The 16,168-nt window shown below is 42.2% G+C and overlaps 1 protein-coding gene across 1 annotated transcript in view; it reads right to left on the reverse strand.

The window, feature by feature from the left end:
* TECRL (trans-2,3-enoyl-CoA reductase like) overlaps positions 1-16,168 on the reverse strand; it is an 86,913-nt gene that overhangs the window by 32,684 nt on the left and 38,061 nt on the right. Inside the window, exons 3-4 of the mRNA XM_080378429.1 lie at positions 7,556-7,600; positions 6,184-6,287 (exon numbers count right to left, since the gene is read on the reverse strand). Coding sequence (XP_080234555.1) covers positions 6,184-6,287; positions 7,556-7,600 — 149 coding nt within the window. The remainder of the gene's footprint in view (positions 1-6,183; positions 6,288-7,555; positions 7,601-16,168) is intronic.

The raw sequence follows: 16,168 nt of genomic DNA on the forward strand, positions 1-16,168 counted from the left end.
TCTTAAACACTGGTTCACCTCTGGTTCACTCTCCTCTTTGTGTTCTCCTTACCCCTGGTATGAGTCTAGAGGGACTAAAACTTCTCAAATCTGAGTACATAGACAAATTGTCAACCTCCCTAGCTACAATGAATACAAATAGGAAAGGGTCTACACTTAACAGCACCATACATCAGGTAGCTCTTTGTTACTGAACTAGCAGGAAGGGTTTAAACATGAAGCTGTGTATAACTGAAAGAAACAGCTTGTTCTGTTTACATTTCCTGACTTCCCCCTACCTTCTTTTTGCACTTGAAGTGGTAAAAACTCAAGGGTATTGCTATAAACACATATTCATAGGTTCTTCAGCCTGTACTGTGCTCAACAGGAACTAAAACCTTCACCCATCAGAATTAATTTTCCTAGTAGCTCCCTAACTCCCTTTGGCACCTGAAAAATTGACACAGCAGTATGGTTCATTGTGAGCTAATGGCATTTGTTGCAGACACCAAGAGAAATTATTGCAACACTGCTTGCCTTACTAGAAGCAGCATCTGAGGAATCCCCATCAGCCAGCTCAGCCAGCTTGGTGGTTTCAGAAACCTGCTCTTCCCTTATCAGTTGACTTCATGCTGCCACTGGGCAGTAACAAAGAGCCAAAAGTGTACGTGGCCCAAGGAAAGGCACAAATAATATAAAACCATGGCAAGAAATCAGGCAAATGCAAGCTGTTCTCTCCTGATAACCCTGGAGGTTGAAAATTATTAGATTTAATTAAACAAAAAAGAAGACCAGTCTTGTGTGTGTACTTTGCCTTTGTGAAAGGTTACAATGTTTGGAAAGTTCGTAGCATTTGACTTGGATCAGCTCAAGACTTTGCCAGCTGTACCAAGGTACAGCAACACTTTACTGTGTGTTCAAGCAGAAACCTCTGCCAAGTACAAACTATTAGCTGTAAAATGGAGGTGCTTTGTGTTACAAATAATTGTGCTTGGAAAAGGTGCTGGAGTGACTGCAGTGAATAGTGACTTCTTTTTTTCCTGGAGGTCATCTTCCATGATCAAATTATCTATTGATCCAAGAAGTTTAGCAATGAAAAACCATTTGGAGTTTTCTCTGTCTTTGGCACTTCGTTGTAGTTCTTAAGCCACCCACAGATCTACCCAGAATCACACATCCTGTTTATTTGATATCGCTGCTAAGTTTTTCAGGTACCCACAAATCCCTAAAAGTGTTATTCAATTTGTAGGGTCCTGTCCCACAACTAAGTGTGTTTCAATTGGCCACAAAAAATGCAAGCTTTGATAGGTATCCACTGAGAAATATATTCACTGACATTCTCGACCAGTACATCCTACAGATCCTCAGCTCTCTCTCTTACCTTGATCTCAAATTCCTTCCTAAGCAGTGATTATATGAGTTTTCTTGTACTTATCTTCTCCACACAGGCCCACTAATTTGTTGGGACTCGCAGCCCTCCCATGCCTTCAGATTCCTCTGATCCTGTCTTTTTTCTTCTATTGTAATTGTCTTTACTTCTACACCCCATTGAGAGGTTATAAACCTTTATTGAAGTCTCTTATTCCGTTGCCAAATTACAGAAAATGTCTTAAATTGCTCCCCATGGGAAGTCCAAAGCTGACCTCAGTATAAGCAAGATGGAGCAAATGAGTCTGCAGCAGTTTCACTGCCTCTTTTTCAAACCCATCAATACTCCCAGACTGGTTTTTATCACTTACCCCACAGACTTCATGTGTGACTGCCAGCCACAGTCAGAGCAAACTGCTCCTCCCCTATTCACCACCCTCCTACACCCACAGGACAGAAAAACCTGAGTACGCGTGTGTTGTGCAAGTAAAAGGAGAGAACCATGCTGACCAAAACACTGCCTTCCCCCTGAGAGAACAGGCGCACCTCGTTATTCAGTACAGCATGCGCTTCCCCACTGCGCACACCTGCTATACTACAAGCACAAAGCTTCAAACTTAGATGTCTTGGCTTCTTGTTCATTTTCCATAATGTCTAACTTGGTGATAATTTTGCTTGCCAACAAAAATGGAACAGACCAGTTAGTGAAAGTGTGGATTTTCAGATTTCAAAGATGTTCTCAGGTTTAAATAAGTATTAGTCTCTACGTTTCTAAATAGAGCAGAACATTTTTTTCATCAGAAAATTCGAAATGGAACAGTTCTGCTGTCAGCCTTGGTATTTTAAGGCTCTCAGGAGTCAAAGTATTTAAGCAATCCCTAATTTTAAATCACAGTTACAGAAAAATATTTACTGAAGCACTGTGTTTCAGGGTTGATCTTATGAAATGTACAGACTTGGAGGTAAAATATATTTTTCACAGTTCTGTGCTGTTTTCTCATTTCTATTTTGATCCTTCTGGTAGCTTGCCTGGGAAGCAACTAGACAACAGAAGCTGATAAATCAGAAACTGCAATCACTGCTCAAATGAGGAAAGCTTTAACAGAAGTCTGGATTTGAGCAGGAAGAATGGTTTTCTTTTTCCTTTTGACTACAGCAGCAATATGCATTCTTAGCAGTAAAATGCCAGCCATGTTTCAAAAAGTCACATGTCACATTGCAATATGTAAAAATAGGTCCCTGTCAAAGATGCTTAGGCCCACGATTGGACAGAGATTAAAAATAAAACCCATCACTCCAGTGGTGGGAATTTCAAACACCCCCTGGGTACAATCTTTGCAGGAGGCATACAGGAAAGATCTGTAAACACAGCTCCCATTAGTATCTCTGCGGAATCAGTCAGCAAACCTCAACTGTCCCCTCCAGGCAAGGTAAAGGAATTGGTAATCTTGTGTAGAAGCAAATTATGTGTTTCAGATAATATTTGTTTTATAAAAAAGAAGGCAATGTAGAGAAAGAGTTCTAACAAAACCCATGGTACTAAGAAACAGGTTTTCTCCCTGAATTGCTTTCTGGAAATAAGCCTTGAGGGCCTTCTTTCTTCTAAGAGAGCCAGCTGAGGTTGGATTTCTATGCACGTTATCCCAGGAAAGGTCCTCATTCTCAAAAGATACTAACAAGTAATTGCTCCAGTGGAGGAGAGCTGCAAATCCCTCACACAAGTTTGTCCTGCGTCCTCCCTCAGAGCAACCCAGCCTCCAGAACTTGTTGAAATCTGGTTAACCAAACTCAGAGCTGTGGTATAACCTGAGCCCAGGGTATGTCTGGCCTTTCACAGCACAAAACACCAAAAATATTTTTGTCACTGTGCAACTATATTATAAGAAGGTTGAGGATGAGAAGGAAACATCCTTGCTTACAAAGTGGTAGCCTCTGACCAAGCTCTGACAGAGGGACCAAGTAGGCAACAGGAGACAGCAAACTCTTGAGCCACCAAGGTGGAGTGTGACAAGGACTGTTAATCAGGGACTGTGCATGCTCCAAAAGGGAAGCTGAGGTTTCTTCATTCAGAAATATGCTCCTAGATTTAAAGACCCAAACTGTTCGGAACAGACAACAGCAGCATCTTTTATTTTACGACATGCCTGGAGAGGGTACTTCTCCTGGGAGGTGGAGGTAGATACCACTTTCTCCTTTTAAAAAACATAATATTGTCTCAGTGTAAATCGTCTGTTTTGGGGGTTTTAGTGTTCTTGATCCTTAAGTGAGCATCTCAAGTTTGATGTCCAATGAGGTGGCAAACCCCAGAAGATCCACCTCTGAGCTTAGTTTTACCCTAGACAGACCCATGCCCAATGCATCGACCTCTGGAGCACCAACATATCTCCATGCGCTTCCATGCCTATTTTTGGAGTCCAGACCTGAACATGGCCCTTTGTACCTCAGCTATCATTTTGCTGACAAGATAAGAATATTTTTATTCTGTGCCTTGTTTATTTAAATGTCAATGTTTTAAATCAGAAGCATCCCTCACTGTGTGCATAAATCTGATAGAGCATCAAGGGTGACGGGAGCTCTAGGAACAGTAAAAATGACAGTAAAACTATATATCCTGTGTACAAATGCATTCTTAATTGCTATTGTTAGAAGAATACATTCTTCTATGGACTTTTTCTGTATTGCTATAGACTAGCTATAATATAAAAAATTCTTGACTGTTTAAACGATGTGGCTTGGAAGAAGATTTCTCCCACTGAGAATGGAGACAATTTAGAATATGGAACAGAATAGGATAAGATGAATATTCAGAAACTCATTGAGTCAACTTTCTGCACACACAGATTAAATCATAAAAAAATGCCACTGCCTGCAATATCAACGCCTAGTCATAACTGCACTATTTATAATGGGATATTAAGCTTTAGTTATGTTACTGTCTTAGGCTACATAAACTACCAGGAAAAAAGAGAATAAATAAGGTTCTTGCAGATTACTGAGTTGCAGCAAACAGGAGGCTGCACTACTCACAATTTTGCTTTGCAAGGATATTCCACTGTTGAGGTAGTGGAATGCACTGGGGGGGAAACAGGACCCAAACTAGCGTTAATCAGTACGGCACCAGTAGACCATGAATCAGTATCGGAATTAGTGTGGTCAAGCCTTGGTAAACTCTCAGACCTCTACTGAAACAGGTAGGTCACAGAGTGGAAGCTGCTCTAACTCCACTGAAGTAAACTGCTTGTCACCACCCAGGGATTTGGGTCCTGCTGTTAGAACTGGGAAGGATAGATAGGGGGCTAAAACCTGGCAGAGTCTGTGCAGCATGCTAGGGGCCATCTGCTGCCCAAGACAGAGAGAGAAATGCATGTGAGCTTCAGCAGGTGAGATGAATATGTGGCCTTACAGTGCTGATCCAGAATCTGACTCTTCCCAAAGTCAAGGGCAGTTCTGGCAGTAACATCCACCTTGAGATAAGGAGCTGTAAAATAGCTTGTCGATTCTAAGTGTCTTATAGTAATTCTTCCTAGCCCATAACGTCCTACTGGAAAGTGAAACTGGTGCTATCGTCTGCAAGCTGCTTAAAGACATGACACTCAGAAGCTCCATCCATATAGGCGCAGCCAAGGAAGGACAGTGGCTTGTTAGTGGGTCTTGTGGTCACCTCATGTGAGCAGTGTGGGATCTGTGGGCTGCCAGAGGTAAGAATCTAATAATTTGGCCTACAGCCATGATGCCAGTTGGCAAAAACTCACTTGCCTCATTAAAGGAATTGCAAGCAGTTGGCAGTTTGTTTTCCATTGCTATGAATAGTCCCATCATGGCTTTTATGGCTTTCAGAAACTGTAGGTTCCATCTTATTCATGTTTCTCACTGCAGAAATTGGGAATTTTGCTACCCAATGTACAGACCTGGGCTGTGTATTAATCCAGCTAATGTAGTACATGCAAACTAAAGCAAAAGCTGGATCAGTCTAGTAGTGGAACTACTTTCAGCTCTGCCACCTGTGCCTGCACCAAGACATTGAAAAGGTCTCTTCATCTCCCATTCTTTCACTGTCTTTGCAAAACATTTCTGCTGCCTTTGGGATGTGAAAGAATTGAACCTTTCATTTCCTCCTTGCATAGATGAGCCCGTACGGTCAGAGCTCCCCACAACCCCATTTGCTTCTTTCCCACCACTCTGACCTTCCAAATACTGCTTACTGGAAAATAACTGAAGTCAAACTGAGGCCAGAAGTAAAAACAGTCCATGGTTCTACCTATAGCATAATACAGGTATTGTTGCTCATGGAAAATGCTTTTGTTTTACAGAGACTCAAAAGTTTTGTGATCTGAGCCTGGCTGGGCATCTTCTGCCTGGAATCCTTGGCCTCACCACTCTCTCTCTTCCGGTAAGCAAAGAGTAAGAATTCCCATCCAACAATTTTCCTGCATTAGTAACAGGATTACCAGAAATCCATTTTTTCTTTTTTAATATCCTTCCACTTTCAAAACTGAGGAGTCTTGCAGAAAATGAAATGTATTTGGCTACAGGTCCTGCACAGGCATATAAACCTAGATAAGCTAAAACTGTTTTCAAACATTGGTGTTTGGGTGGTTTTGGTGGTTTGTTTTTTTTGACTCAGACAATATTGTTATGTCCACCTTTTAATCTTTAATGGGATGTAGGAGTTAGTGCACTGATAACTTGGCTCACTATCCTTTTAATTCTGGTTTGATTGTTGATAAAGTAATTACGCCATTTGACATAGGGAAGGACAGGCTGAGGAAACTGGAGCAATTTGATATTACAGTACGTTAAGATGTATCATGTTGGTTGTTACAAGGACATACTTACCGTGGTCCAACCGACCTGCTGACCTAGGTCTGTAAAATACAGTGTAATGATGGAGGAAACGGCAAGGCTTTGTATGTTAATGGAATCCTTCAAATAGGGCCCATCTGTAATGACAAAAAGAGAAGAGGAGATGGCATGAACAACAGGCACCCTCTTAGAGGCTCAGTATAACATGGAGGCTGCCTTGCTAACGGTCAAGGTGTAGGCTCAACCTGTATTCTGATTTATTTTGGTGACTTGGTACTTATTCTCCAGGTTAGCAACTTAGAGCATTGCTATGAGTTATTCTCATCTTACTGTAACAAAAGCATTAGGCTGACATGACACTGGGTGGCAATGCACAGCAATTGTTATGATGCTATCTCTGTTAATCTAAACCATTAGAGACATGCCATGCAATCACAGAGACAATTTCATAAAGCACTTCTTGTTCTGTCTTGCAAGACTAATGGGAAAGTCAATGTTATGCAGTGTCTCCCTCACTGATACCTTTTGCTGAAGTGTTTGCATTCTCAGGCTATTTTACAATAGGTGGCACCATCATGATGAATGCAACTTCTCGCTCAAAGGCCCACAGTCCAAGATTTCTTTGTAAGCTGCCTGACCTAGGCAGACCAGGTGTACCTGAGCATTACATTACTTTCCACAGTATTCTGAGGCATCTCCTTCCAGTCCTGATGGACCTAGAGTGTACAGGCAGAGACACAGAATAGCAATATCTCACTCTCTTTTTCTTATAGAGGCAGTGAGCTGGCTATTGGGAAACCCCAACAGCTGCTGGTATGTGGTGTTGCTACGGCTGCAACGCTTCTTTTCTCTTTTCCACTTTATGTATTCTGTCTCCCTTTTAATATATTTGTTGACTGTTTAAGTCAGAGAGGATGCTAAATTCCACCAGGTGCTGAGCTCATTTTCTAGGGCTTTACAATGCTATGTGCCTACATACCGAATGCCATACAGCCCATGGCAGCTTCATCTCCCGCTGCCATGTCCACCAAGAACTGGTGTGCTGGCATAAAACAAAAGAGGCTGCCTCCTGCAGCCAGTTGCATCTTCTGATGAGGGTGTGAGCAAATATTAAAATGGATAATGCAGTGAGTGAGGGAAGTGAGTGAATGGTTTTAAAACTGCCTTGCCTTCATTATCTGATTATATACTGTATTCTGAAACATTTTTACTCAGTGGTTCTGAAAACCATTAGATTATTTTATTAATGAGAAAGCTAATAAGTTCATCGTTGTTATCAGCTAATTAAAAAGTGCTAGCAGTTCACCCAATAACATGTACAGAGAGCACAATGCTGTTAGGAGGAGAACTTGCCAGAGGACTAGTAGTATGTGAGGTGGCTGTATTCAACTATATGAATACTTACTGCGTTCTAGTTGCAGGCCAACACGGGAAGGGTACCACTGGGGACCTGTTCAAATCACAAAGCTTGGCTGTTAATTTCATGGTGGAGGATCTAAATTTCTCTTTCTGTTAGTATTCTTTTTAGCTGTTAGCTACAAATGTGAGGTTAAAAAATAATCCTCTCTTTCGGCCTCAGCTGTACAAAGGGAATACAAGAGAGCAAGGAGCACACAAATATACACATTAGAGCAGAAATCCCTTCTCCCCACTTGAGTGTTGGAAGGGCCAATCTCAATGCTGAATGCTCCATCAGTGCACAAAAAGTGGGGATGTGCCCGCACCACTGGGAAGCATAAAGAGGACCCTGTTTGTTACTGTATTTGCCAAAGCTCCATGTTAAATATGTCAGTCTTGCTCTTTCCTCCAGAATGATGCTTGTTGTGCATTCTGGTGCAAAGGGGTTGTTTTTCCTCATTTAGGAACATAAAACATGACTAGGGATGTGCAGGTAGCATTAGTTCTTAATCATGGATTAATTAGGCAAACATTGACACAAAAAGCAGAGGCACCCAGCGAGCTAATACTGGGTTACCTGTGACTTCCATGATACCCATCAATTTAAGGATGTATCCTAGAAGCAGATTTTTCAGTGGTCTAGTTTAAAGGTTGCTCCTAGATGCACAATAGCAGTTGGCAGTTGTTTTTAGGTGTCCTTTGATGATTTTAGACAGAGACCTGTCAGTTTGTTCAAACAGGTACAGGTCTCCAGCTGCATTTGTTTCAGTGTCAGGGCAAGTGGGTAACTGCCACAGAAAGATTTCAGAAGGGATCATGGTTGTTCAAACTGTTAACTTGTCCGACATTTGTAGTGCCTGCATACAGAAGGCTGTGCCCCTACAGCTCTGCTGAATGGGCAGTGTAAGCACTTCTCCTTTGCATCACAAAGACACATAACTTCACTTAACCCACACACTTCGGTTTGCTTTTGAAGGCTTTTAGGGCTGATCTAGCACATTTCAGGGCTGACCTGGAGCAGCCTGGAGAGACCTTACACAGCCCATGGTGTTGACTGAGATTTGGGGGCAGCAAAGTCTGACAGAGGAAAGCAAGGGTGCAAGGATGTTGCACTATCACCACCCACAGCCATTTCTATTGCATTTGTCTTCATTTCTTTTGACACCTTAGGACAGTTGATAGCCTGAAGGAGATGTACTGTGTCTTTTCAATCCAAAGTCTGGGTAAAATTGGTCAAATATAGCCATGGTTTTCTTTAGACCTATCTTACAATTGTTAGTATTCCTGTATTTAAGATACTAGTATTCCTGTAGCTTAAACAAATGGAAAAGAATTCTTCACCCTGACTGTGATCAAACGTGGGAACATTTGCCCTGAGTAGCTGTGGGATGTACTTCCCTGGAGATAGTCAGGCCTCAGCTGGGAAAGACCCAGAGCAACCTTACAGGACTTGAAAGTTAGCCCTGCTCTGAGCAAAGGCCTATGGACCAGATGAGCTCCAGAGGTTTCTTCTACCTTAACTGTATTTCAGGATGATCAGGAGAGCTTGTTCACCCCACGAGCTGCCAGCTGGAGGGGAAGGGGAGCTGTACACAGTGTGTACTGCGCCCACTGTGCAGTGCACTCGGCACACTCATTTCAGAAGCACTTGACTTGAGTTTTATAGGTAAGAACAGGCATTAGATGAACCCATGAACCAGACCTAATAGCAGAAGGTGAGACATCCATCAAGTAAGTTGTAAACATTTTTTTCAAGTTACCACAACAATCCATGGCTATTAAAGATAACAAAAGGAAGATAGAGAAAGAGCAGCTGTCTGACTTGTCAAAGAAGATATGATTTGCTCCAGGACAGCAGATATCAGTAGTTATTTGGGAGCCTGAAATGCAATGTACTTGTGTTAAATTGGAATATTCCTCCCAGAGCCCCCCTCCCCCCTATATTACAGTATGTTTCAATAAAAGCCAATTTACCTGATCCTGTGGCAATGCGCTTTTAGATACGGCTCATAATCTTCACAAGGGCAAACAGGGGTTGTGCATTTAAGCACGTCATCCCACATTTCCAGTCCTTTAGCCTCAGTACGCCATTATGTTCAAATATACTTAAAGATTTAGATAGATGGAAGTGTGCCTTTGCTGCTGCTTCTCTGCAGTGACCTTGTTACCACATCGCTGTGTCTCCCTGGTTTCCAGACCACCCTTGGGGTGCTGTGTGTATTTTGCTGGAGGGACCTGGAATTAACTGCTGGGATGTTCCTTCCCAGCTCTTACTATTGATGGTGGGCCACTAGTTTATGTCAAGTGGAAACACTACGCAAATGGAGTGGGAGACAAAGTCCAAACACATCTCTGTAAGTATATTGGTTTTAATTTGAACATGAAAGTTTCCCACTTTCAGTCTTACTGCCAGCAGACTTTAGCAAGGCTGTTCCCAAGTCTTAGCTGCCTGGGGTCCTGCAAAAAACAGTGTTGCTTTCCAGATAGAAGTGTGACCCAACTTGGTCTCCCTGGGAGGTCTCAGAGGTCTGGCTGGTCTGCTCTCCCAGCCTGATGAGACTCATTTCAAAGAGAGGAAACCTCACACATTCCTAGGTATCAGAGATTTACTGGCTTACCACTTGGAAACAGTCAGCCAAGGGGACCCTTGCCCCGCTTGTCACCATTTACCTATCTTTTTCCTATGACCAAAGGTTTTCCATGGGCATCCTCCAGAGCTTTCCCTAGGATTTCTATTTGGCAATGTGGGTAGCCATTCCAATCCAGCCTGGCTCTAGCAAACACACATTCACGCCATTCATACAGGAGGAGGGCTCTCCTTTCTCTAATCGTGAAAAGAAGCCAAATGTAGTGACTAATTATCAACTGTATCAATTATTGCTACTGCCTGTCAGAATAAGGGGTTGATGGCTCTCTTGGATACCTAAAGCCAGTACTATCTGGCAGATTCATTTCACCTGCTGTCAGTGGGAGTTCAGAAGTGCATGTGGAGAGTGCATGCTCCCAAAGTAAACAAGCACTCAGTGAAAACAGAGATACAGCTGTAGCTGTGTGCAGCACCTGAAGGCTTCTCTGCACTCTCACTGGCAAAGCTTGCTTTGTTTCCAACCTAGAGCTGGAGGGTTTCTCTTTTCTAGGGTTGTTTTGCCTTTAGTAGGGTATACTTCCCCGTTTATTCTTATTGACACTTTCCATTGGTGCCTCCTGCAGATGTTAACAGCAATCTGAGAGGATGGGTGACTGAAGTTTATCTTATAACTCCTGTTGCATCTAAGAACAGGTATGTATTGTTATTTACTTTCTGACATTGTGATGGTACAACACAGCTCAGCCACGTGGTACTTGGTAGGTCACAGTCCCTGTATATTCCTTGTGATCAGCAGAGCTGTTCAGCTTCCTTCCTGTTCATATTCCATTCATACGTGGTTGTGGTTGTAGCTATTTTGTACTTGGAACAACACTGCAAAAACAGAATTTCAACCCAGTTATATCCCAGACTGGTTTTGACTTGAAAAAGCAGATACAGACTGACTATAAAATAAGAATGGCCACCATGGTTCAAACCATAGGCCTATTTAGCTGATACTGTGGTTCCACCATCACATTTCTTAGATTTCTACCATTTGTGTAGAACAGCTATTGAAATGTCTTCCTGGGTTTCCATCTCTTATTTGATTGTTTCTACCCTCCTGAGCTATTGTCTTGAAGGATGTTTGTCTCAGTCTTCAATACGGTCACTTCCCACCTGCATGCACACAGGCACCTGAAAGCTTTGCCCATTGCTCAGATGAAAGGCTATTCACAAACTCCTTGATGTTAAGTGACATCAACACCATTCTTCTTCACCGATCTAGTGAAAGATGTCCCTGCCCATGGTAGGGGGGCTGAACTAGATAATCCAAATTTGAACACTCCTTCCAACCCCAAACTGTCCTACGGTTGTGTAACTCATTCTGTTATGATTCAATGTTCCTTCTACATGTACAGGCTTCCTTTAGTTTGGCAGTGTAAGCAATTCATGATGAGTCTTAAGCCTTTTACCTTATTTCATCTTCTCTGTCAGCAATCTGTTCCAACGTTGTGGAAAAAAATCCATATATTTATTTTAAACCCATTAAAATATTTTAATGCTATTATATTTAGAGCACCATAATTATTCAACACAGGATGGTATTTTCTTGGAAAGTGACTCAATTTTTACTTTTAATATAATCTGGCTTTTAAACTGGACATAAGGAAAAATATTTAATTTTGAATGGGTTAATTGTTGTACCTGCCAGTTTTTAAAACAAAAATTAAAATATAAGCAAACTGACAGGATATATAAAAACTGACATCTGCCTTTGATTTGACTATATCCAACTATGAAACCACTTATTAATACTGGATATAAAAAGGAAAACTAGTGCTACTAAAGAACCTTACAAATGCTTGCTAAAATGAAGGCCTTAATGCCATGCCCAGCTGTCAATACCACTATACAAAGATGCACAGGAAACCAAGTTCTACTGGTCCCACTGCCACAGTTTGGGTTTTCACTGCATTTATATTAGAATTTGAGTAAATTAATCAGCTGACAATCACAGGAACTGAGAACAGTTTTAAAAGCCCACATGCAGTATTAAAAAGGTCCAAAGGTACTTTCTATCCACATAATTCAACTTTATCTTAATGTGTGCTCCACCACTTAAATACCACAAAAGGCTCTGAAAAGTTAACAACTAAAAAATCTAAGTACTAGATATTTTCCAATAGTTATGAAATTGAAGGGGTCAGTCTAAGTTTTACTAAGTTTCATAAAGAGCCTTCCATAAAAATTCATTCATGCACTGCCTGTTCTGTATTAAATTACACAATCAAATGCCTATTTGTCACAAAGTATTTATGAAATTACATGAACCTGTACAGTAGAAAAGGTGTAACATGATGAAGACCCTTCTAAGCTGGGAAATTTGATGTGTTCCTTAGAATGCAGCCCTGCAAAAGCTATTCCACTGGGGAATAAGGAGTGTAAGAAATGCAAAACAGAGCTGACAGACACAGTTTAGAGATAATTAGCAGACTGACTTTCCATGAGCAGCTAATTTTATTATCAGTTAAGTAGTTTGCTTCTCATTGTATTTCACCACCCATGCATCTCTAATAACAAATAGCCTTAATAATTACAAGCAATACCTGCTGCGATATGAATAGGATGATATGAACAACAAAATTACTATAATCCATCAGCAGCAGCATGTTGTTTAAATTTGCAGAAACACAGGAAACTCTGGGGATCACTGCGGCACCAATATCCCTTATATAATCACAACACGTTGCACATTAGCTGAGAAATGTAACAGCACTTGCCCATGTGAACCAAGCATGGCTGAAATACGTTCCACCACCTTAACCAGACGGTAGTTTTGATATTTATGTAGCAGTAAGAAGACACTGCTAGGAAAAATTCACATATTAGTATGTACGGGGATGGTGGTTTTGTGCATAGTATATAGAGACAGACAGACATACTGACACAGAGATTATCCAAATATCGCCCAGGTATTTCCTTGACAAGTAAATGTTGAACAAATACAGTTGTTCCATGTCCGTGACCTTAAACGTCAGTGGTCATAAGTGTTGTCTCTTTTGGTCGCAGCAGGCACGTTTGAGTGTTCTCAGGAACGCTTCCGAGAAGACAGGAATAGATAGAGAGATCACCGTGCCGACAGTTGCAGCCTTTGCTGGACTGAATTTTGCATACCCTTGCTTCACTGAGCTGACAGCAGGAAAGCAGGATGTTGAAATGACTTGAAGCTGTTTCATTCTGCTTTTATTTGGTAGAAAGGGCTGTGGGATTTACTGTGCTATCGTTGTACTTGAGTGATTCCTGAGCATGATGGCAGTAAGCAAAGCACACCTAAGAAACCACAGTAAAACTAAACTGGGCCACAAGACTAAGAGAGAAAGCATCTGAAGCTATTTACTTACCATGCTTGCCTTCGCTGTAATGAATGACAGCTGCCAAGTACTGCAATCTGAACAACCAGACCACTTCACAAATTGCAGATCTCGGCAGCAAGCCTAGGGACAGCATGGTCCCACCTAAAGGGCCCTCTGGCCACAGACCAAAAGATGTTTTGCTGCTTTGACCTGCTAAATGCCAGCACAGTCACCTAGGTCTTTCTTTTCAGGGCTAGTGCAGAGAGACCAGCTTTAGCCAGCCCCCCTCCAGGTGCTGCCCAGCTGTGCAGGCTTGGCACCATCCTGAGCTCCTGAACCCGGCCAGGCTGCCAACTCCACACTGCTTCCACCTGCTGCTAAGTCCTTAGGGCACAGGGCTGGCCTTGGGAAGGCACTTGCTGGATCCAGGAATGTTCAGCTAGGCTGTGTTTTTCTTGTAGAAGGACCTTTGATATGGTGTGTAAGAATATTTACAGAGCAGATGCAAGGTCTGGAACTAGATGTGTGTTTTTATGGAAAGTCAGGGGAAAGAGCAAATCCAGTGTGTCCTGTTCTGTAAAGTTTCAGCAGAGTACTGAAACGGATGTTGTTTTCAATGGCTCCATACCAAGGGATAAGTCCCTGTTGGGGTCTGCAGCGGGTCTGCAGATAAGGTAGTTGACCTCAAAGACTTAGCCGTCTACCTTTAAGACAGCCACAGACTGTCAGGTATGTAAACAGGATGTGAAGAATCGGAACTTAGAACCGCAGCATACGGGCACCTACAGCAACAGCAAATAGCAAGCAAGAAGAACACAAAAACCTATCAGGGTCTAACACCTGCACTGTCTAAGATATATAAATAGTTTGTATAAACAATAAAGGCCATTTTGTCCGAACCCAGCCACGCAGACATAGTGTTTCTCGTCCAACTCGACTTGCGTCACCACAAATCCCTTTCCTTTGTCAGCCTTTTTCGCTGAGTATTTTCTCTGATTTGTTTAATTTGTAAGCTTCCCAAGGAAAATCTCTGGCCACATGTTTTACAAAGACACCTTGACCTCTAGTTGCTACGAGGACACAAATAACCACTTTCTTAATGAGATGTGGAATTTGAAAAAGGAGCTATCTGATCATAAGCATCCATTTCATTCTTCTGGTTTTTGTAATACATGAATGCATCTAGCTACAACCATACTGCTTGCATAGGGAAAGCAAGCAGTGAGCTGGCTGAATGGATGTCTCCAGGCATTGACTAAGACCAACAGTGCTAAGGACAGGGTCTGGCCAGGGGGCAGAACAGCACACACTTCCCACAGACTACTAAGCAAGTAAGCCCCAGCCTGATGAGGTATCTAAATGCTTCCTTTTTAGCTGTCCATTTGATTGTTCCCATTAGTCTTACATGCTTAAAATCCATGAGCATCCATTTCTCCTACATAAAGTCATGTAACTGTCACCCTGGCATCTCCACTGAAGCCCCACAGAGCCTGATCCAGAGGGCTTTTCAGTACATGCCTAATGTCTCTACAGCAAAGAATATATTGCATACAACACCTGCACCTGCAGCCATTCCTCTTAAGAAGCTTTTCTTCCCCAGGATCTGGCAAGCAGGATAGCTCTGTCCGCACGTTGGTTCCTGGGAGCAGTTTATCTGCTGTGACTATGCCCAGATGTGTAATTCCAGCTCATGAGAGTCTGCACTGCACCTTGGGTCACAAATCCACCTGATTGCATTTTTATTGAAAAAACTTATATAAATGCCTGAACTCTTTCAGGAACCAAACATTCCTCTCCCCACCACCCTTTTTTTCCCTTAAAAGAACCCTCAGACTTTATCAGGCAATAACAGATAAATTTATTAAGAGTCAGCATAGTTTTTCTTAATGAAGATCTATTATTATTAGTGGTGAACAGAATGTTATTTGTCATTTAGAGGTCAATTTATGTCATTAGCAGATTAAGCTTTCCATTTCCCTTCTGAAACAGCTTAACACTGAAAGCAACCATGGAAATGCAGACAAGCAAAAAGCACCAGAAACTAAAAGCAAGCAAGCATGCAACATTTAGATTTTAATATTTTAATAGTTCTGCTATATTGTTTCTCCTTTCCACTTCCAAAAAGTAGAGAAAAGGAAAAAGAAAAGCCAGCCCTGTGCATTTCAATTTTCCACATACCCTGCTGCAGAAAGTATAATTAATTTTGATCTTTCTGTGTGGATTTGCATTTAAATTAATGTGCGTGGGCAAGGGAAGGGAAAGGGAATGAGGATCACCTTGTATTTCATTAATAACAATCATAGAGCAAATTACAGAGAAAGAAGAAAATAGGTACTCTGACAAGCCTGGAGCTTGAAGTCACATTCCTATAAGGGACTGCCCTTAATCCGTGCAAGGAGGTGAGGAGGTGCTGAACGCATCCCACTGCTTAGTGTCCTGCCGCAGCAGCGTGACACACACTTTCTGCCTGGCCTGCAGCAGCGTGCCTGCAGCGCTGGTTCCCCTCATGTGGCCTACGTGCTGCTTTTTCTGCCTGTGTGATACACAGCCACTGCACCGAGGCATGCAAGGTCACTGCAGGGTGGTAGTGAGCAGGCTGGTCGGTGAAGCTGGACTTTGCATAATGGGTTTGGAGAGTTTTGACCAGGGACCCCTAGGAAGGACTGTGTCCCGTGATCCACACGCTCAAATAGCACTG

This window comes from Falco punctatus, assembly GCF_963210335.1.
Source record: "Falco punctatus genome assembly, chromosome: 1".
In the NCBI taxonomy this organism is placed as follows: Eukaryota; Metazoa; Chordata; class Aves; order Falconiformes; family Falconidae; genus Falco; species Falco punctatus.